This window comes from Pseudochaenichthys georgianus, chromosome 8 (genome assembly GCF_902827115.2).
Source record: "Pseudochaenichthys georgianus chromosome 8, fPseGeo1.2, whole genome shotgun sequence".
NCBI lineage: Eukaryota > Metazoa > Chordata > Actinopteri > Perciformes > Channichthyidae > Pseudochaenichthys > Pseudochaenichthys georgianus.
The window spans coordinates 4,684,262-4,707,274 of record NC_047510.2 but is presented as its reverse complement, the minus strand read 5'-3'; the positions used below and the strand labels follow the sequence as shown (position 1 = coordinate 4,707,274).

Genomic DNA, 23,013 nt, shown 5'->3' with positions numbered 1-23,013 from the left:
TGGTTCCCAACCTTTTTGTCTCGTGTCCCCCTTGAGCTGGTCTCCATTCTATAAGAATCCCCCTCACTGTGATGATTCGCCTACATTTTTCTTATATTCAACCCTTTGTAATTGTATTAAACCCAGCTGCTCCTTAGATGAAACCCACTTGTATAACTCACCCTTCATACAAATGCATTTAAACTTCACATTTACATTTGTTGTGAGTGAAATAATAATATTAAGACTCCCTTCTAGCAGTTTCGACACCTTTTATTGAGACACTTGAGCTTGCTTGTCTTTCTTAAGCGTTGGTAGTTCTGGGGGCAGGACACCAGGATTATGAACATTGATTAAACAAGTTTGTTGTGTGGAAATAATATTGCAATCCCTAATCTCTCTTCGTACCCCCTACAGTCCCCTCAAGTATCCTTAGGGTCCCTGTACCCCTGGTTGGGAGCTTTACTGAGAATGATACTGCATGGAAGAAGTATTCAGATCCTTTACTTAAGCAAAACATTAGTTAGAAGACTCCACTACGAGTAAAACGTCCTGATTTTTTTCCATGATTCCATTTCAGAATATTATAAGGTAAATAAGTATTAGATGTAGTTCAAGTATCAAAAGTAAAAATACTTGTGATGTAGAATGGAGTTTATGTTTATGTAACTTTATCTTATTATTTATTATTATTGTGGAGGAAACTTCTGAAGCAATTGTAAACAGGACTCAGAGAGACAAGAGGGGAGCTGGAGCTTTGATGGCAAACACTGACAGTTTATTTGGAGCTTCGGCCGGAGAATTCACAAGACATGTCATGAGCCACGAGTTGACGGTAGAGATGCCAAATCAATTCTGAAAAAACCTTCCTCTGGTAGGAGGTGTTAACTAGTTTGCTGAGGGTAATCAACATTCTTCAATAGATAGACTAAACAGCTGAGGACACTGAATCACAGTTGTTGTCACTTACTGTATGGCTCGGGGTCATCTACACCCAGAGAAGGATGTGTTCCAGGTGTGCCATAACAATAACTATCTCTGACAGAGAGTTTTCCGGTCATAAACTGGTAACAACAACAAAATACTAGGGCAGCCCCTCCTTATGGGAGATAGCGGCTGTCCAAGGCTAGGAATTTGCGTCAACGGGTGAAGAAGGACATGCAGGGCAAATTATTCCCTGACAATTATGGTTTTTATTTTATCAGGTTTTCATCACTACTTTTACTTGTAAAAGCATATTAGCATTGATACTTGAAATACTGTGTAGATTGGTAGTACAGTACTGCAGTGGCGGCGCCAGAGATTTTCTCTAGGGGGTGCTGTGGGGTAGCTTGACGTTTCATAGAGAGTGCTCAAACATTAAGGGTTTCCCATTAATGCACCAGCGCTACAGTTGAATTTTCTACTGCAACACTCCCCACACAGTGTAGCCTACCCGCGACTGTTACAATGAAGGCACGATAATCAGCTCACGGCATATAGGTGGAAGCAGGGGTAAAGTGCTATTTTTACAAGTGGGGAGTGGACCTCACCTCCTCTAGGAGGGTCCTCGCCTCCTCTAGTGGGGGAAGATTTTTTTTTAAATATTGAAGTTAAAAGCATCAATCTGGTGCACTTTGAGAGCCAAAATGAAGAGATCTATGGATATACAGTATCTCTCAACATACATATGAAACAGAACTGTAAACAGATTTTCTATTTCTTTATAGATATTTTACAAATCACTCCCCTTTTAAAACAAACCGTTTGAGACCCACTGAGATAACTAGACTAAAGTTAACTATCTAAACACTGAGAGTCCTTTACTTCACCTGAGCTGAGGTTATCTGAGACTCTCTGACAGGAGAGAGTTCTGCCTCCACCTTGTTGTTGAAAAAGCTCCTTATATCCGTTAGCTTGGCTAGCTAGCACCAGATGCTAACCACAACGATCTCCGGTAGATACCCACCGGTGCGGAGCTCTCTCTCTCGCTCGCTTGCGCACGCACACAAAATGGCTCGTGCCACACACACAGAGCAGAGCTTGAATGAAACACAGAGACCCAGAAGTAAGCTACTTGTACTCACGAGGCCTATTATGTGCAGAATCCCTCTCGCTTTCAGGTGGTTTTGATTGAGTGTCCACACGTGGACGTTTAAGGACTAAAAAACGATCCATTTGTCACTTTGCTGTTAGCAAATCATTTGGGGCTCCAGCTAACAGGAAGTCACTCAAGTGTCACAAAGTAATTTAGCCTATGGGTAGGTCAAAAATGTAATGGGTGCTGGCCATTGGCCTAATCATATCACCGGTGTTGGCTTTATGTTTTTGGTCAAACATTTATTTATTTCACATTTGCATTGATGTAATCAATAATTTTTCTGATTTAATTTAATAAAAATAATAATAATTTTCGGAAAAAAGAAAAAAAAAACATATTTCTTGGGGGTGCTTAGGGGGTGCTTTGGCAATCCTGGGGCTAGCTCCCCCCTGGTGCCGCCCCTGCAGTACTGCCTTATCCTGTTAAGCCCTGAGCCTGTTTTTCAGGTCTCAGGCTCAAAAATGACATTCCCAGAACAAATGACCATAATTATCTTCACTTCTAAAAGGGGTAAATTAATAATCTTTTTCTCAAAGCAATGATAAACCTGTGAGTTGGATGTAGAAGTGTCAGAATCAATATAGATGTTTTTATTTTAAAGTAAATTAAGATTGAACACAGTAAAAAAAAATGTAAATTATAGTGTCCGTGGTAAAACCACCCTTGAATGATGAGATGGTAGACTAAAAGCTTTAGGAATCCAAAGTACAACATATAATAAGTACCCTGTATTAAGATTGATGCAAAACAAGTGGAATTTGACATTTTTAGAGAGGTTTAGCACAAAAAAACACTTCTGGGGTCATTTGGGTGGATTTGACCTATCTCTGGCCCCCCTTGGTCGATTTTGATGATTGACATCTCTTTTTAACCGCTAGAGCCAATGGAATCGATGGGAGGTTCCACATACACACACGTTACCAAATAAGGAGTGAGAGTGACGGGTAGCCAAAACCGGAAGCTGCGATTCACTCTGGTGGCTACCATTAGTAGCTAATATTTATTTTCAGATTTTTACATAAAAATGGAATTATGGATTATCAATAATTTTTGACAGACACATTGGATTAACCTATGGATTAACCCTCAGCAGCATTCTTATCGTTTTAATGCCATTGAACATGACTTTTGATCAGAATAACAGCTAAGGTGAGACGATCTCCCGTGTTTGCTCCGTAATGCTACGTGTTTGCTTCCCCTGTCGCGAATTCTGATTGCTCAGTGATGATACTAATACCTATATAATCTGTGGAATCTCAGTTTTAATCAGATATCTTGTATGTGCAGTTACGATAAGTAATAAGGGTATCTTTACCTTGAGTTCTGTGCCAAGTGCGTTAGCGTTTTTTGTCGCTCAGGGGTCATTTAGACGCTTCTTATGAAACTTGTGTTTTGTTTTGGTAAACATTTTTCGTATCTTCAGTTAGCTGAGTTTCTTCCCATTAATCTGGTATGACACATTAATAGGTTTTTAAATATTAAGAACCGGGGGCTCTCGAAATAAACAGGTTATACAATATCAGTATATATGTGTTTCTATATGTACATAGTAACTGAGTGAGTGTTAACAATAAATGTAGTACAAAGTGTAATATTTGCTTTAATTAATCGTAGAAGAATACAAATGTAAAAAGTGCCATTAAATAGAATAACTCAAAATTATGTCAAAAAGTACTTAAATACAATACTTCAGTAAATGTAAATGTATAGTACAAATATGGCCACTTTCTGGTTAAAACTGCCATTTCTGATTCTGAAAATGTCAGAAATGGACTCAATGACCCCTAGAACCACTCCAAAATGGTCGAAATCAGCCAAGCAATGTTTTAACTATTAGGCTATTAATAAATGCTTGCTAAAGCAGTAAGACCAATAGTCAAGTCTAAAGTAAAGTACATCATGTCGGCTGTAGCAGAGACTTCCTGGAGGTGAAAAAGCAAAAAGAGGGATATGTTAGATTTGTAATAATAACGTATTTATCTTTCCACATCTCTCTCTCTCTGTCAGACGAGCACACACACACACACACACACACACACACACTGATGTGCAGATGTTATATAAAGTTCCATTATTGAATCCTTTTTTATCACTTCATCTTCACACAGATCCACACAGATCCTCAGACACACAGATTTCATGCTATGCAGAGATTCATGTTTGTCCCAACATACACAGTGCCCCATCCATCTTTACCTCTTGTTCTGTCGACGGAGAACAGCCTTGTTAATCTCCCTGAGCAAAATGTCCTTGTTGTTCTCCATGTTGTTTTTCGCTGTATTCAACACAAACTCAATCTTGTCCTGGCTGAAGGGACGCTGGAAAGTGGAGAACTCCTCCATCCTTGCTTTCACCTCCTCTGCATCTATAGAAAACAGAGAAGACATGTTCAAGCTACCATTCATCCTGACAGCTTGTTATAAGAGTTGTGTTTAAAGCTTATTTTGGATCACATAGGTAGAATTTTATGATGCAACCTTAGAATATTTATTTACACTCCATGATTGTTAAATTACATGTCTAGAATTTAAAATTTCAGTAACAAATTATCAAAGCAATATCTTTAGATTCCCATTGAAATACACTTCTGTTAAGTCACTCATTAGGGGTTGACAGATAGTGACTTACTGGAAGTGTATTACGATTTAATTTTAGTTTAGTTAGTTAGTTTTGTTTAGTTACCATTCCTGAATTTTGATTTGCACCTTTAGAAAGTCAAGTTAATGTTCAAGAATGTTGATGTACACTTCTAGACAGTAAAGTTACACTTCTAGAATGTTGGGTTCAGTGGCACAACAAGGTTGTGATTCTGTTTTCGCCCCAAACATAAGCGCACACTGATGCGCTCACACACGCACGGACATACACAACCACTCAGAAGCGCCACATGTAGGCTATCAACAACAGCCTGCCCTGGCCTCAAACCACCACAGCCAGACAACGGCACAGCGAACTAAGAAGAGGATTACACCTGTTAACTTGATGTTTTTCTCTGGGGAATGGGCCGGTAGGCCTACATAGACCAGTTGCTATAATATAGCTTTTGATCTTGGCGTCGGGGGTCTCAATAGCGCCATAGATTCCCCTATTGGTTGGGGCCATTGGTGGAACTGTTGGACCACCGCCGGACACAGCCAAATCCAGCCTCTCCTCCTGGCTGGCTGGAGAAGAAGGTTGCACAGCCACGGCCACGGATACAGCTTCACTTGTGGAGCTAGATGGCAATGATGGTGGTGAGGCAGGTGAGCTATCGATAGCCTCCGGCTCCCGCTGCACGTCAACATTGCTAACGTTAGCACTCGATTTCGAGGGCGATGTATGACAAAACAAACTGTCTCATTTCGTCAGTTTAGCTGTTACATCTCCTTGTTCTCTCTTGTCCTTTCTCTTTTGAGCGCTGCTCTTGCGCTTTGGTTTGCTGTACATTATAAATGCAAGCTATTACATTTTTATAATGCTGCCGAACTTGCTGCTGCTAGCTACAGTACAGTACAGGTTGATTAAACGGTTCGCTCGTCACGCAGACGACAGAACCGAAGAAGACAGAAGTTTTAGTTTGCTAGTGCACAACTTGAATGAAAATCATTGTTTCTCATTATGTTTGCCTCCAGACCAGTTCCACTTCAGAGAAGAAAGTCATGAAAATAATCTGCATCTGTGTGTGTGACAAACCTTTGCAGTTGTTTCTGTTGAATAGTGGCATATACACGATGGAGAGCTCAGTCTCCTTTCCCTCAAACACGTAACAGTCTTTTGGCCATTCTGTCTCCTCCAGGACTTTGTCATCTATCTCTGGGAAAGATTTATTCACCTCGGCTGCATAGTCTCTGGCAAAAATCAGTGTCTGTGAAGGGAGCAGAGGGTGAAGATTGCTTCATAAGTTTCACAGCTTTCATGATCTTGGACAAAGTCTGGGCAATATTTAAGTTAGACACTTAATTACATGTCATTTGTTAGACGCTTTTATCCAAAGCGACTTACATACAGTACTGTGGACAATCCCCACAGGAGCAATCTGGGGTGAAGTGTCTTGCCCAGGGACACAACAACATGGTGACTGCAGTGGGACTCGAACTTGCTACCCTCTGATTCCAAGTCCAACACAGTGGGTGTTTCTTAATATCGAGTAAAGCTGCCCCAGAGCCACTATTTCAAGCATACTACGCCATCGAGTGCCACCGAAGTACTGTTCCAATGTTCAGCATACTTGGAATTCTACCGAGCCCGGCGTACTTCGTTTGGAGAAATTTAGAGGCTGCACATGTGTAGACTCCGCGGTCTTAAAATCCCCACAATGCTTTGCGCACGGACCAATTTCCCCAAATCTGTGGCGGAAAATGTAAGGCGGAGCCTCTCATATGACGCACACCTGCACACTTGCTCGCCTGTTCCATTCTTCGTTTTCCGAGGCTAGGAAGTATTCTTGCATCGCTTCTGAAGCAAGACGCTCGGAAGACATGTGCTACCAAGCAAGCGTACTCGAGATTGAGAAACACCCAGTCTCACTCCCTGATAGTCCAATAGCTACGCTTGGTCAGGGTCCTTTGGCGTGCAGTTGTGACGCACCGAGTCTCCTTCATCTTCATAAAAGGACGCAAAGAGCTTTCAACTGATTGCAATGTATTCCCATCGGCGGCAGTTAAAGGCAATGTGAGCGTCCATTCCCATTGGATAACGGAGAAGTATTCTCCTTACTGTCAATTGATTCTACAATGATATCTCCACTACTCATCAACTCAAAAACACCAGATTATCCTTGTTAATTACACAACATTGATTGGTTTAAATTGTGTACATTGCTTTTGTGTTTTTCCCCTTCGAATCAGAGAAACAAATATTTTTTCGGAGTTTAGGATGGCAGAAGACACTACACTACCCAGAATCCTCAGCTATTGTTCCGCGTTGCCTCAAGCACTGTGATTGGTTGACCTCCAACTGCATTCCATATAAAAAACGTTTCGTAAAAGATAAATCATACTTTATTCAGCAGTGCTTGCTTTACTCTTTGAAAGTCATCACATGAATGCATTGTAAATAGTACACATCGGTCGTAGTTCTTTAATTATCTACAGAAATCTGGCCTCAAAATAGACCGGAAACTATTCTTTTACCGTTCTGTTTTAATTTCACAATAAAGTTAGTAGTAATAATTTGTTTTGATATTATTGTTTTTTATTAACTACTCATGTTAAGACCATCTTTTCTGTGTTGCTGTGGGGTTTTTCCATCGCTTTTTTGTTACAAATATCAAAACAATAACAGAATATATCCGTCGTAAACTAAACCAGAAACAGCAGTATATTTTATTTTGTTAACACTGTAAACTTGACAGCTTTTTAACCTATGTTTTTAACCCATACCTCCTACTGGTTAAAGCACGTTATTACACGTTTAGAGTAATATTGAAATCTTGAAAGGGATGTCCAAAATAGCAATTATATACAGTTTTTAATTAACTATTTGTAGAGAATAACGAGTAATGTATATACTTTATAGGGATCTGCAGATAAATATGTAGTCTTCTCAAGCACCAACAATCATTACATTACATTGCATTTAGCTGACGCTTTTATCCAAAGCGACTTACAATAAGTGCGTTCGACCAACAAAATACAAGCTTGAAGAAAACAGAATCATAAAGTACATCAGGTTTCATAGAGCCAAAACATTTCAAGTGCTACTCAACTGGCTTTAGATAAGCCAGCCCTCCAATCAAATATCTCTCCTGATTGTTGGCACTTGACAATCACCTTCCCTGTATTTTACTCAGGTGTAACTAAAGTCTGCTTTAAGGGTTGTTTATATTTCACATCATTAATCAGAATCTTTAAAGTAACTAAAATAAATGTAGTGGAGTAAAAATACCTGGTTAACCTTAAAGAAAGTCCTCAGGATTATAAAAGACCCCCATCACCCCAGCCACAAACTGTTCTGTCTGCTGCCATCTGGCACAACAGCCGCATTCTAGGAGAGGATGTGGCTGTTGTGGAGGACTATAGTACCTGGGAGTGCACTTATGGGCTGAACTGGAGGATCAACACTGACGCTGTGTACAAGAAGGGGATGAGCAGACTCTATGTTCTGAGGAAGCTGAGATCCTTCCACGTGTGCAGCAAGATGCTGGAGATCTTCTAGTCTGTTGTGGCCAGTGCACTCTTTTTTGCTGCGGTCTGCTGGGGGGGGGGGGGCATCCGAGCCGGTGACACCAGCAGGATCAATAAAGTGATCCAGAAAGCTGGGTCTGTCATCGGCATCAAGCTGGACCCCTTTGAAGCTGTGGTGGAGAGGAGGACACTGAACAGGCTGTTGTCCATGATGGATAACCCACCCATCCTCTCCACCTGCAGCTGGACAGTCAACGGAGCTCCTTCTCCAACAGACTGCTGCAGCTCCGCTGTCACAAGGACCGATACAGGAACACATTCCTGCCCACTGCAATAACTCTATACAATAAATCACCTCTGGCTGGAAGAGAACTCTCTGCTCCATAGTTTCTCTAATACAACCTCGCTGTACATTTTACACATATATAATCTGTTCAATATTTGATATTCCATATTCCATTGTCATATATGTTTGAATATGTATATTTGCATATATAATATCTACATGTATATTTTCTATTTCAACACGTATATTTTCTATTTTCTTTTTTTTCTATTCTTGTTTATTTGTGGTTTTGTTTTATTGTAAAATGCCTTGTCTTTTATGCTGCTGCAACAAAAACAATGTCCCAAATTGGGATCAATAAAGTACCATCTTATCTTATTTTATTTGATCTTACATCCGGACTAAAACCACCAGACTCAGGGACAGTTTCATCCCACAGGCCATAAGACTATTAAACACCTGAACTTTGAAATAACATCCATAGCAATCATTCATCTGGCTGCTACTTAGACATGATTTGTCTAATATAACATATTCCAATCCCATGTATAGACTCTTATTGCACTATTTCACTTTTTACTATTTTTCTTTTAGTATTCTCTTGCACTATTTTTTCTGTGTATCTGTTTTATTGTGTTGCACTGTTGGAGGAGCCTGTGACCTAAGGGGGGGGGGGGGGGTAGGAGACGTTCGATTCCTGTTTTGAATAGTGTGCCATCGATGGGTTTCATTCCATTTCAAAATGCTGTTTGTCGCTCAGCGTACACTTCGCGCACTGCCACTCCAACATCCAATCACAGAGCTTGAGGACAAATCACGGGGTTTGTCAAGCAAAGCACATGGTGGAGTCCCAAACGATAGCTGAGGATTCTGGGTAGTGTAGTGGCTTCGGCCATCCTAAACTGAACACATATTTGTTTCTCCGAATCGAAGGGGAAAATTAAAAAAGCATTGTACACAATTTAAACCAATCAATGTTGTGTAATCAACAAGGATAATCTGGTGTTTTTGAGTTGATGAGTAGTACAGATATCACTGTAAAATCAATCGACAGTAAGGGGAATACTTACTTCCGGGTGTAAAATCCTCCGTTATCCAATGGGAATGGACGCTCACATTGCTCTCCGTAATACAATAAAGGGGACATGATCAAATAGGAATATAATGTTCTTTTAAAAAACGTTAACTAGGGAACAATCTATTGGACACAGCTGAAGCTCTGGCCTTCCTTAAAAACTAACTAATTTAATAAAAATCACAGTTGTATTACACAATGCACTGTTTTTTGAGAACAAAAAATCGTAAATAATGCACCATAATACATTCTGACGAAAAATTAAAAAGATTATGAATACAAATAAAATAAAAGAAGCCTCCCGCGAGTTACTACAAGCTATAAAGTAGATTTTAAAAGTGTTTTATAGAATAAAAGCTCACTGCAGGACGTTGTAGAAATGCGTGTGTGCACCACGACAAAAGAGTCTCATTCACTTTACATTGGGGTTGTTTGCGTGGTGCCGACACGTAAATGTAACAAAGTTCGTGACTCCACCACGCAATGCGGTGTTAAGGAGTCGTGGTGGAGTCACGCATTCTGGTGAGATCAGGTTGTGGAGGAGAGTCCTCCCCTGTCAGACTGAGGGGCTCAGGTGAGCTAAGGGTTCCCAACCCCCGGTCCGCGGAGGTGTTACTGCCGGGCCGCGAAATAGCTGTGAATGTATCGCAATATTTGCAGAATTATAAATATATACAAATATTTTATCATAATATTTTTTTCAAAAAGTGTTTAATTTTCGCACCTATACCAGTCATATTATTTCATCCAGTAGCCTAGTTAATCTTCCACCAGAAAACCGTTGAAAATGGCTTTTATGAATTCCGAGGGATTCGGCGGCTCAACCTGGTATCAGCCTCTCGTGCGCACGAGAAAGTTACCGGTGCGCCAAGTAGGAAGAGGAGCGCAGAGGAGACAACCGTTTAATTGCAGACTGTTATGTTTATGTGGGGAAATGGCAGTGCATACATTATTTGAGATATATTTCAAACTCGGACTTCCTTTTAAGGACATGTCGGCCAGGGGTTTAGAGCTATTTGTTTAAGCACCGGATTGGATAAACAGGAGAGTAAACCAGTCTGCCTTGATCTATGAATTCATGTCCGGGACTCTCACGGTATCGGCTGCCACAGCTGTTTTATAGAAGGAAAACCTCCTTCACTTCATGAAATCTCTGCAGCACCAGGAGGCAGCGGGACGTATACTCCGCCTCTGAGAAGTGCAGCACCAGCGGGTAAAGATGTGCCTTTTTAGGCACCGCCTTCGCTGTGTTACCAGAACAGCGAGTGACTGCAGGCTGCTACGTGTTAACCACACACACCTCTACACACATCTCTACACACATCGAACTGCCCGATTACTCCCCCTTTTATTAGTTTTATGAATGAGATGTCCGGTCACTAAAGTGTGTGTGTGTGTGTGTGTGTGTGTGTGTGTGTGTGTGTGTGTGTGTGTGTGTGTGTGTGTGTGTGTGTGTGTGTGTGTGTGTGTGTGTGTGTGTGTGTGTGTGTGTGTGTGTGTGTGTGTGTGTGTGTGTGTGTGTGTGTGTGTGTGTGTGTGTGTGTGTGTGTGTACGTGCTCAGCTCCGCTCTGTGTGTTCTGTGTGTTTGTGTCTGTCCGACACCGGCATTTGTTTTCAAATGACCATGAACAGTAATTTACACACATCTGGCTAACTCCATAGGTATATGCGGGTGTTCCCAAAAGAAGTTAGTTTAATCTTAATCTCGATGTAGTGCTAAATGCTGTCAGAGTGCACCGGAACGAACGTTCATTTAATTTCAAACTTTTATTTATCCAGGTGTATCCCATTGAGATCATTGATCTCTTTTTCAAGGGAGACCTGCTCAAGTAGTTCCACATGAAACATAAAAAACATAAACAGAACAACAAAAGGACATTTTACAGCATCATTACAGGGATTACAATTTACAATAACTATCCACATGAGCAGGTACCAACAGCTTCCGATTGAGTAGCATCCAACCGAGCTTTAAAAACATTTAGTGGCACCAGATTGTTCAGTTTCCATTTCAATTGCAGACTATTCCAAGACAGAGGAGCTGCGCATCTAAAAGCTGTCTTCCCTAAGACAGTCCTAGCCGTTGGCACATTTAATAAAACCACAGCATTCGATCTCAGGCAGTAGCCACTTACAATTCTCCGTGAGATCAGGGAGCAGATATAAAATGGAAGTTTCCCTAGCATGGCTTTGTATATGAAAATGTACCAGTGACTGAGCCTCCGTACAGCTAGTGAAAGCAAACCAGCCCTTGCATACAGGGTACAGTGATGGGTTAATGCTTTACAGTTTGTCACAAATCTCAGTGCGCTGTGATACGCAGCATCTATCATAATATCTTCTGAAAACAAATGCCAGTGTCACACACACACACACAAACACACACACACACACACACACACACACACACACACACACACACACACACACACACACACACACACACACACACACACACACACACACACACACACACCTCCTTCATAATGCGCCTTCTCCTCGTTTTCCCAGCAGTCACTGGATTATCCGTAAATCAAACAAAACCAAAACGTTGATTTATCTGTTTTGGTTTAAAAATTGAATAACGTCGGTTTTTTGGTTTTCCGTTTTTCCGAAAAACCAAAAAAACGACACCGGTTCTTTTTTAAACATTAATGTTTTGGATGTATATTGTTCTAGTATTTGTTCAGGCTGTTACATACAATTAGCCTCTGTTGCTACCTGCTGGTGGTGAGTAAATATTAAAATCAGTTCAAATTGACAACCGGTCCGCGATATTTTTTTTTTATGGATCTGCCGGTCCTTGCCACAATAAAGGTTGGGAACCCCTGAGCTAAAGGACTGAGTGTTTAGAACGGTTTTGTCACAAATTATTCAAAAGATTATTTCCGCGGCACACCTTCATATGATCATTATAGTTATACAAACAATAAGAGAATAAATGAAAAACAGGTATGAAATACTATATGGCAGTAAAACAAGAATACAGTTTGAAAGGGGAGTGATTTGTAAAATCTCCATAAAGAAAAAGAAAATCTGTTTACAGTTCTGTTTCATCTGGGTGCTGAGAGAGGTATCCATAGATCCCCCAGCGCGTGCACTCCGCTCTGCATCAGCCAAACGACTCGCTGCACCCTCGCTGCGAGGGGGACCCAAGTTCCCATCAGCAAAAACACGTGGGTTTGCTATCCTGGCTCCAAGATGGTGGAATGAGCTCCCCATTGACATCAGGACGGCAGAAAGCTTACACACCTTTTGGCGCAGACTGAAAACTCATCTCTTTCGACTCCACCTCGAGCGATAGAACTACTAACAAAGAACTGCTAACAGAGCACTTATATACTAATAAAGGACTGGCTTATCTAAAGCCAGTTGAGTAGCACTTGAAATGTTTGGCTCTATGAAACCTGATGTACTTTATGATTCTGTTTTCTTCAAGGTTGTGTCTTCCTGGTGGAACGCACTTATTGTAAGTCGCTTTGGATAAAAGTGTCAGCTAAATGCAATGTAATGTAATGTAATCTCTTAATGTTGCTCTCAAAGTGCACCAGATTGATGCTTTCAACTTCAATATTTTAAAAAAAATCTTCCCCCGGGGGAGCATCCCCCGGACCCCCTAGAGGAGGTGAGGACCCCCCTAGAGAAGGTGAGATCTGCCCCCCACTCATAAAAAATAGCACTGTACCCCTGCCTATATGCCGTGAGCTGATTATGGAGCCTTCATTGAAACAGTCATTCAGATGCAATGAGCCCATAAAAGGCCTCAAATTGGAAGCACTGTCTGGGCCGTCTTTTTCACTCAATTCTGCAATAGGTAGATCTCGCCTTTCACCTAGGCCGAGGTCGGTGGTCTTGGGCTTGAAAAGGTTGGTGACCACTGGTAATATATAGTAAGTAGTAAGATTGTGCATTTCTGTCAATACCAATAATTTGGGGAAGGCTTAGCCTTCTCTAGCCTTTTTTACCAGCTAATCCTGTCCTTAAGTAAACCCAAGTTTACCTTCATCCTACACACCGGAGCCCCCCTGGGCTTTGTTTTTAGCCCCCTGCTGTGCTCCAACACAAAACAGTATAGCCACTTTCAACTCCAAAACCATAATCAAGTTGCAGATTTCATTTTTTCTTTATTGTCTCCTGGGGTGAAAATGTGTCTTTGGCTCACAGGACAACAACATAAAAAAGGTGAATCAAACGGAGACGGATTTCATTTGACATTGAAACCGTTCCTTTCACTGTCTGAAGCTTAGATACAGGTACATTTATGTATTATTGATTCCACCTGAGATTAGGGACTTTTTAAACACATTTTTAGTTGCCAGGGGGCCTCCTTAGCGCCTCCCAGAGCTCAAGACCTCAAACTGATTGACAAAAAGATAGGAGTTACAGTATATGCAACGATTATTTGGCTTTCTTTCTATTTCTTTAAGTAAAATGTTAATTCGATGGCTTTTGGAGACACCCAAATATTTTGCTCGCCGTTGACACAATCCTGTAAGGGTGCAAGCTTTTTTAAGCAAGTTTCAAGTGTTCAAATAGAAACACGCAGACACAGAGACACGCAGACACAGAGACACACAGTGTAGCGTACCTCAAACATATCTCCAGCACTGTAGTCGGGTGCAATGATGAGGTCGATGTCTCTCTTGTCTCCCAGAAATGGAGGGTAGCCCACATTGATCAGCAGCCCGACGTCCACCAGGTGGATCCTTTCTTCAGTGCTGAGGTACGGTGGAACTGTGGAATCTGCCCATCAGCAGAATTTAATGTCAACCAAAGTTCAGGCAAACTTATTTATTTGCTGATGAAAAAGAAATAACTCTATCTCAAGTAAAGATAATAGCAATTTACACATCCAGTAGATATGAAGCAACATGTGTACTCGTGTTTTTGGTCTCAACCAACCCCTGAGTCTTCAAATACATCCAGTGATTTGCTCCATATTTCCCAACAGGTTACAGTTTGATGAGAAGATTGATACCAATCTCATATCTGTCCATTAAATATGAAGTTTATACCATATTATACTTTCTTTAGCGCAGAGGCATGGTGGCAATGTGGAATCTGCCCAGCAATAGAATATAACTTCCAAAAATCAGTATTTGCTTACTTATGAAACAGAAAGAAAACATTCTCAAGTAAAAACAAAACTATCTATTTACACATCAGTTGATATCGAGCAAAACAAATATCCACTCGATGGGTATACGTTTTATCTCTGTGTTTGTAACCTCTGATACTTCACATTCACACTCAGTGATTCGCTGCACATTCCAAACAGTAACAGTGTTAGAATAGAAGGTTGACTCAAATCTCATTTCTGTCCATAGAATAAGTATTAAATCAATTAAATATGAAGCTTTTATAAGCAGCCAGTTCGCCTTGCTAGGCAAAACAGCGAGCAACAAAATCCTAATCGTTTTACCAGCCGCTCGTCCTGAATAAGGCTTTTTCTTGAAAAACATGAAAATGTAAGTGAACATAATGATATGTTATAAGTAACTGTTTTGTTGAAAAGGTATGTCTTCTCACCTTGGTATTGGTAGAGGAAGTTGGCTGTAGTTCCCCACTCCCATTTCATAATCTTGGGAATAACTTGTGAAGTAAGGAGAGACACTGGAGAAAAACACATTCAAAATCAAAGGTATGTTAATATATTTTCAATTAACATGATCTGTTATCCAACAATTTGACTTTATTCTGCCGTACACTGACCATGTGTCTTGAAGTCTCCTTCTTCTAGACTCTGGCTCCAGGTCTCTACCTCATTCAGAAGCTTCAGATTCAACTGCTGAGAAAGATTTGTTCTTTCCTCTGAACTCTTTGACTCCAGCCATGCTGACTTACTATCATTGAACGTTTCTAAAAGAAAAAATATTAGAATCTGTGAAATGTGTAATCAAACATTTGTGTCAGGTGAAACAGGGAAGAAGAAATGTGAAGAAGAATGTAGCATTGACATCTGCTTTCTGAGGCTGCAATCTTGTGAGTGAGTTTGCAGGTACAATTACAATTGGATTGAATAGTTCATATTTATAGTAAGTCATCTGGGCAGGCTACTACCTTCTAGTATTTTCTGCAGCTTATCCAGGTCAGACAGAGCAGTAGGATCCTTTATGGTGCTTCTAGTCATGGCTACTAGTGTTACAAGGGCATTGTATGTACGCATGTACTCTTCAGTAGAGCCATCTACCTGTCCAGGCACTGAAACACACACACACACACACACACACACACACACACACACACACACACACACACACACACACACACACACACACACACACACACACACACACACACACACACACACACACACACACACACACACACACACACACACACACACACACACACACACACACACATACACATAACAACACACACACACAGTATTAAATCTACCCCTGCAGCTTCTAAAAAACATTTAGTAAGGAATGTCAAGCTGTAATTACCATTCAGCCAGGGGGGGAGGTAGTCTTTGATCGCATCCTTATGAGCCAACGCACAACCGAGAAGACCTGCATAGTTGTAACACACACACACACACACACACACACACACACACACACACACACCACAAACACCATTTGAGGTTGAGGATTTATATAAACGCAAATCATACAGTATCAATGAGTGCAGATTTTGGTATGGGTATTATGGATTAAAAGGGCAGAAATACACTCTTAAAGTAAAACAAAACATGTTTTCTCTATCAGTTTAACATACTATTTTCTGCCATAGTTTTGGTTATCAGTGATTCCAGACGTGCTGAGCTCATTTAAGAAGTGGTGGTGTGTACATCTGTGAACCAATCAGGATTTACCAATACGTATAAATAAATAATAATAATACAAATGTCAGTGTTTTTTTTTCTATTTGGATTGTTAAAGTTAAAATATTCACAATACGTGATTTTAACTATTGGTGATATTAAAAAAGATTGATTAGTGCCGTTTAAAGATTGTACCTGCACTTTTTCTTCAAAACCCAGTATGTATTGGTTATCTTTTTGATTGTTTTATGTGTAATGTAAATAATTTCACATTTTTGATTAAATCAATCAATCATTTGTATACCTTTAATTTAATAATACATGGGTACTTGAACCCAATGTGTTATCAATTATTATGGATCTATTTTGAACAAGACCTAACTGTACTTAAATTACTTCATATTAAAAGCCAGCTAAATGTGTCTGTTTATTTAGTAGGTTTAAGACTTTCCTTTTTGATAAAGTGTATAGTTAGTTTTGAACCAGCCCCCTTGTCATGCTGCAATTGGCTTACATTGTTGGACACCTTTAACCTTTCGTCTTTCTCTGTTGTCCTACTTTTCTCTTCTTTCTTATTATTAGATATTAAGCTTTATTCATACAATTTGAATTGATTTGATTAAGTAACTCTATTTCCATAACTCTCTGTATGCACTTAACCTTGAAGTTTGACCATGTCCATTTCTGGCTTCTGTTCCAGCAGCTCTCCTCTCTGGAATTTGCTGCCCAGGAGAGACGTTTCGATGAAGAGACCCAACTCTGTGAAACCTGCCTCATGAGGGCTCACCTCAAACCATTTTCCTGAGAGACAGAACATGTGTTTACACCTGCAAGTCAATAACTCAACAAGGTCGTTGTTTTGCATCAAAAGTTGAGAGCAAAACTTTAACCAAAAATAAGATAAAGAGGACAATCACACATTTATTTGACATGCAAGAGTCCATGGTTTTTTCCTCAAATGTATTTTTTCAATCAGCAACAAATTATATTATTTTTGATTCCATTGTAAAAGTACACAAGTAAGCCCATATGTGTGTACCTTCTATGGGCCCATTTGAGAAGAAGTACATCTCTGTGGCACTGTAGATGGGGTAAGGGTTGGTGGCATTTCTGCTGGCCTCATCTGAAAAATGCCGTAAGTCCAACTGAAACACAAGATTTTTTTCTCTGAATTACTTTACAGACAATCTTGATGGGGCTGGGTTTCCAGTTGGGCGTACTAGGAGTTAAAGTGAGTGTGTTTTTGCTATGGTAAGCAAAGGTACGTTTATGTATAGTACCTCTCCACACAAGGCAATTCAAAGTGCTTTACAAAAATGAAAGACATTAATGGCGCGTTTCCACTGCAGCGGGTAGCTCGCTTTAAGCGTGCTGAGCCGTCCGGGGCCCGTTTTTGGTTGCGTTTCCACTTAGCCTAGTTTTGGCCTGGGGCTACTTTTTCACCTTTTTTCTGGCCCGACTAAATCGTGGTTCTAGAGCCAGGAACAACCAGGCTGAGTCGGGCTGAGTATGCTAAACTAGAGAGAGAATCGCTGGCAAGGGGGGTACAACTACAACAAGATGAACATATTTGACCGTGATTTAATTGTAATACACGTTTCAAAATGATGCCGAAGTAACAACATACTGATCGCTGGCAAGGGGGCTACAACTAAAAACCATGAATTAATGCTTTGACAAGTCTGCAAACAGACGGCAGGCGAAAAACCCTTTTAAAATGTCTGTTTTCTAAATGTAGCATGGCTAAGCTAACGTTATATATGCTCCGACCGTCCACACTCACAACAATGGCCTATACAGACATAAATAAACCAGTGACTGTATTCGCCATGACACAGGCAGTCTGTGGTTTGTACTTGTTTAACTTTTGTCTAGTTTCTGAACAGATATGAAGAGCTGTGAGCTCCGAGTGCTAAGAGCTAACGGCTGTGTTGTTTTTCTGGGGCTCTCATTGAAGATGACGTCACGGCTCCGCCTACACTGCGTTACTATAGTAACTACCCCAGTTCCTAAACTGTAATGGAAGCGCAGCATTAAAGTAATAAGGCCTAACCAAATCGAGCGAGGCCGAGGGAGGCCTGCAGTGGAAACGCGCCATAAGAGCATTAAGAAATAGTGCAGCAGAAACATATTATAAAATGGCATTTAAAAAAACTCATTTCAAAACTAAGATAATAAAACATGAATAACACAGGACATGAATAAATGTTACAGTGCAGTGTGAGATATGAATATGTCAATTACAAGCAGCGGCAAAAGGGGAAGTCTTCAGCCTGGATTTAAAAGTAGTAAGAGTTGCAGCGGACCTGCAGGTTTCTGGGAGTTTGTTCCAGATATTTCGAGCATTATAACTGAACTTCCCCATGTTTAGTTCTGACTCTGGGAACAGAAAGCAGACCTGAAGACCTGAGAGATATGGATGGTTCATACTAGTAGCAGATCAGAAATGTATTTTGGGCCTAAACCATTCAATGCTTTATAAACCAGCAGCAGTATTTTGCGATCAATTATTTGACAGACAGGAAGCCAGTGTAAAGACCCCAGAACTGGACTGATCCACTTTCTTAGTGTTAGTGATTACCTGTTTCATGATCCCAGCAGAGGTCAAGACTCCCCAGATATCAGTGAGGGAGAAGTGCTCCTCCTTGGCCCTCTCACCCAACCAGGCCAAAGCCTCTTTCAGCTCCACCCCGGGGCCCGACAGCTGGGACACTGCTGCGTCCATGTTGGTGCTCCACTGTGGGTCACTGTAGATGGTGATCATGGACCTATCAGAGAACACAGATACAGAGAAGTCAAGCTAAAATGTCATATGTTAAGGTTAAAATACATTTAATTTGAAGTCCTATCCTGCATTGTGAAACGCTATCAGACCTGACTAAAATGCTTGAGGTTATATTTTTAAATCTGTTGCATCAAGTGTAAGGCCCCGTCCACACGGAGACGATATCAGTTGTATCCACAAACATTCTTTATCGTATAGCCGAAACATAGCGTGGCTTCGGAGCCCGAAAACGATACACTTTGAAAACGGCTCCCAAAGTGGATAAGTCTGGAGACTAAACGCTTGCGGCTCCGTGTGTACGCCCTACGCGATCATTTCCTGAATTGATGACGCCATAGCCCGCCTCTCCTGCTCACCTCAGCATAATTGCTGATGCGTTTCGCCAACAACAACAACAATGGCGGATCACAGGGTTGCGTTCGTGCTACAGATACTACTGACCATGATACAGATTTTAACGCAAAATCTACAGCTCCTCTACCACAACCATCAGCAACAATAATAATATAATATAATAATAATAATAATCATCATCAGTCTTATTTGCTGCTTTTGGTGTATTTTGTGACTTACAGGCCCGGCATATGTACTACAGCGTCTAGAGCGTTTTCGAGCGGCTTCGTGTGGACGGACACGTTTCTTGAACCGATTCCGTGTGGACGGAAGACTTTTTTTAAATCGACTTCGGTTAAAAATCTGTTTAGTCTCTGTGTGGACGGGCCTAAATATGAGAGTTGGGCAGTTGTCATGTTAGAAAAAACGTGCGGAACTGATTGCATCAAGGGCTGAATACTATCTAATCTATTACTTTACACCTTTCAAATGTATGCCAGCTGAATACAGTTAGCCTAGCCTACTTGATTTTTGTATTCTGATTACGTACGCCGTCATGTATTCGTTACAACCCGGAACCTGTTCTTGGCTCTGTCCCGCAGCTCCTGCTCTCTGTTGGACTCTGTCGCAGCGGGGCTACTGCTGTGGTGCGGAGCGCATTACCCAGACTCTTCACAACGAAGGATCATTTCAGGGGGGGAAGGTTTCGCAGTACGCAGTCTACTGTCCGCAGCTGCTGCCTCTCTGTTGGACTCCGGTACTGCACCTTACTCACGAGTAAAAGAAATGGGTGGAACGCAGTAACCACTCCGCCAACGCCACAGTCACCCCCGTCGGGCCGATGAGAATGGCGGGCCGATGTGGCCGCGGGCCGCCAGTTGGTGGTCACTGCTTTACACCCTCTTTTATGAGAACGCACACAGAGCCAAGGAAATAAAGCCAGGGTTAACAAAGTCAGTTGATAAACACCTTTGTGATACCTCTTATCTCTGGTAAGCTAATTCAATGACCCTAACCCTGGCTCCGTTGATCCCGCTTCTTGGTTAAGTTCGCTGGTCAGTTTGTTTTGGAGAAGAGACCTCTCTATATAATTTAGGTCCTTTTAAAAAACCTTCTGAACCATTACATGTTAAGTTATCAGAGAAAGAGCTGAGCATTTGTTAGCATGTAGCTCTTAGCCGCTCCACCTTGTGCACATCATGGAAATAATGATTTTAAAATAAAACTGCTTTACTCAGTATTTTACCAGCTTTAATCACCAGGAAATAAACTTTAATCATTTTAGCACACAATTATCATTGTTTTTATTTATTTGTTTAATTCTATAATCTCTGGCCTTTTTAGCGTCCGTCAGGAACTGAATTTCAGAATAAAATAACCAGAAACAGATACACAGCTACTTTTCTTGGTGCCATTTTTAAAGCCCCTTTTCAGTTTTGCTCTTTTGTTATGTTTATTTTCGATATCTGTCAGGTTTTGAGGCAGCACTCAATTCCGTGTGTGCACTCACTTCCGCGTTGCAATTATTGAACCTGAATCTAACCATCCTCAGCTATGGTTTAAGCTCGGTGATTGGATGTGTTAGCCGCAATGCACGCTGGGATATGGTGTTTATGCAATATGAAATCCGAAAAACATTTAGGAGTTTAGGATGGCCGAAGACACTACACTACCCATAATCCTCAGCTATCGTTTGAAACTACAGTCCCTTTGCTTGACAAACCCCGTGATTAATCTTCAAGCTCTGGTATTGGATGTTGGAGTGGCAGTGTGTCAAGGTTACGCCGAGCATCAAACAGCTCTTTGAAATGGAACGAAACGGGGGGTTACGTATTGTAAACCTAGTCATATAATGAAGATTATGTCACCTGATATATAAGAAGTGTATTAAATTTGAATGGCAGAAAGTCTTGTTGCAGTTTCCAGATATCAAGAGAGGCCCCTGAGTCTCTTTGTTAATCATCAATGGTTTTTGCAATTAACAGGGGAACTCCAAGAGAGATTTTCCTCAGATATAATGCAGTTAAAGTCTTGTTAGTTAATGATTCATTCCCTGCAAGGCTCATAAAGAGGCCTGGAGACAATAGTCGGCCTGAATTATCAATAAATGTATTCATTCCAAGTAAGCTGACTTTGGGTGGAGGGAAGTTCAAAGAGGGCCTGAGGGTATGGGAACCGTTAACTTTTGTTGGTTGACTGATCCTGGGGAGGTCATGGGACAAGGACGGTTAAAACCTATCCAAGCATAGCTTTCTGAGAGGAAAGCAGGTGAAATGTTTGTGGGGGGCTGCATTATGAAATGAGTATGTGTTCTCTATATATGTTTATTTAGAGTTCTACTATTTCACTGCTTGAGAGCAGAGGTAATGTTTTCCTCGTTATTATTGATATTAAGGGAAATTACATGTATTGCTTATATTGGCCAACTATAAACAACTATATTTTTGACATGTCTACTGTTTGTGGATTAAACTGATGGGGGCGGGGGAGCAGAGAAGGAAGTCTATGGAATGAGTGTGCGTTCTGTCATGACTCCAAATCATTGTTGGGGGACTGCCTGAGGGCAGAGAGACACACACACACACACACTGTAAGGAGAGGGGGAGAAACAGATGGAATCAACAACTGCTGACTCATTGCCTAGGGTCTCGCCCAGAAGTGAAACCGACCAATGGAAAACTGCCAACTCACTGGCTAGCTCGCCCAGAAGTGAAATCGCCAATAACAAATAGCTGGGGAGGAGGAACCAATACAACTCCTCCCACAGAATTTGTATTTAAGCTGTAACATTCTTATGCTCGGTGCTCTCTTCCTGACTGGCTGTCGTGGTACGTATATCACACGGTGGTAGGAATTGAGCCCGGAGCACTCTGTATTTGGTACTGTTGCAGAGTGTTCTGTATTGTGTATTGTTATTTTCTACCAGTAAAAACAGATTATTGTTTAACCTCTATCCTGGTGCTTTGAGTTCCTTCTTTTGTAATTTGAGTAGCTCATCGGTCATCAAGGGACGTGGGGAGCAGAGGTGAACCTTCCACCACCGCCATTGGGTGCTGCTCTAACAATAAGCACAGGCGGAGCCCTCTACTGAATTCTATGGGTACTACTCTCTATCATGCTATGCAGGCATTCACCTACTGAGTTGCATAAACGTAGCCGGCCAATCGGGGCGAGCCTACCTGAATGCGCGTGCATGCCCACAGTGTATAAGGCGGCTATGCCTCCCGACTGTCATCCTACACCCTCTTCAGCGAGCGGCATAAGAAAGACAGGGCCCCCAGGTAGAGGGCTCCGCCTGTGCTTATATACCTAGGGTTTCAATACGTAACCCCCCGTTATATATCACACAGGCTCCGCCCTCTACTGGACTCTATGGGTACAGTGGGTGGAGCCCCGATGTATAAACGCCCTGTTGTCCAACAACATCGACCCATCACACTGCCCCTGACCGGCCTTTGGTTAACTATGGAATGGAACAGCACGACAACACTGAATCAATAGCTCTTGTTTCACACTCCAGTACTCTTAAGTGGTTTGCAAACAGCCAATAAACCAAACCGGTTCCGTTTCAAGAACGGTTCTTGTGCTTTTCTGGTGC

The 23,013-nt window shown here is 41.3% G+C and overlaps 2 protein-coding genes across 2 annotated transcripts in view; both read right to left on the bottom strand.

The window, feature by feature from the left end:
* LOC139434277 (cytosolic phospholipase A2 gamma-like) overlaps positions 1 to 967 on the bottom strand; it is a 5,984-nt gene extending 5,017 nt beyond the window's left edge. The window contains exon 1 of the mRNA XM_071204148.1: positions 950 to 967. Coding sequence (XP_071060249.1) covers positions 950 to 967 — 18 coding nt within the window. The remainder of the gene's footprint in view (positions 1 to 949) is intronic.
* Positions 968 to 3,646: 2,679 nt separating this feature from the next.
* The window catches only part of LOC117450720 (cytosolic phospholipase A2 gamma-like), a 40,651-nt gene continuing 21,284 nt past the window's right edge, over positions 3,647 to 23,013 (bottom strand). Inside the window, exons 4-14 of the mRNA XM_034088644.1 lie at positions 18,879 to 19,065; positions 17,337 to 17,442; positions 16,958 to 17,098; positions 15,978 to 16,043; positions 15,586 to 15,726; positions 15,238 to 15,384; positions 15,055 to 15,138; positions 14,114 to 14,268; positions 5,732 to 5,903; positions 4,256 to 4,424; positions 3,647 to 3,981 (exon numbers count right to left, since the gene is read on the bottom strand). Of these exons, the coding sequence (XP_033944535.1) occupies positions 3,957 to 3,981; positions 4,256 to 4,424; positions 5,732 to 5,903; positions 14,114 to 14,268; positions 15,055 to 15,138; positions 15,238 to 15,384; positions 15,586 to 15,726; positions 15,978 to 16,043; positions 16,958 to 17,098; positions 17,337 to 17,442; positions 18,879 to 19,065 (1,393 nt within the window). The 3' untranslated portion in view covers positions 3,647 to 3,956. The remainder of the gene's footprint in view (positions 3,982 to 4,255; positions 4,425 to 5,731; positions 5,904 to 14,113; positions 14,269 to 15,054; positions 15,139 to 15,237; positions 15,385 to 15,585; positions 15,727 to 15,977; positions 16,044 to 16,957; positions 17,099 to 17,336; positions 17,443 to 18,878; positions 19,066 to 23,013) is intronic.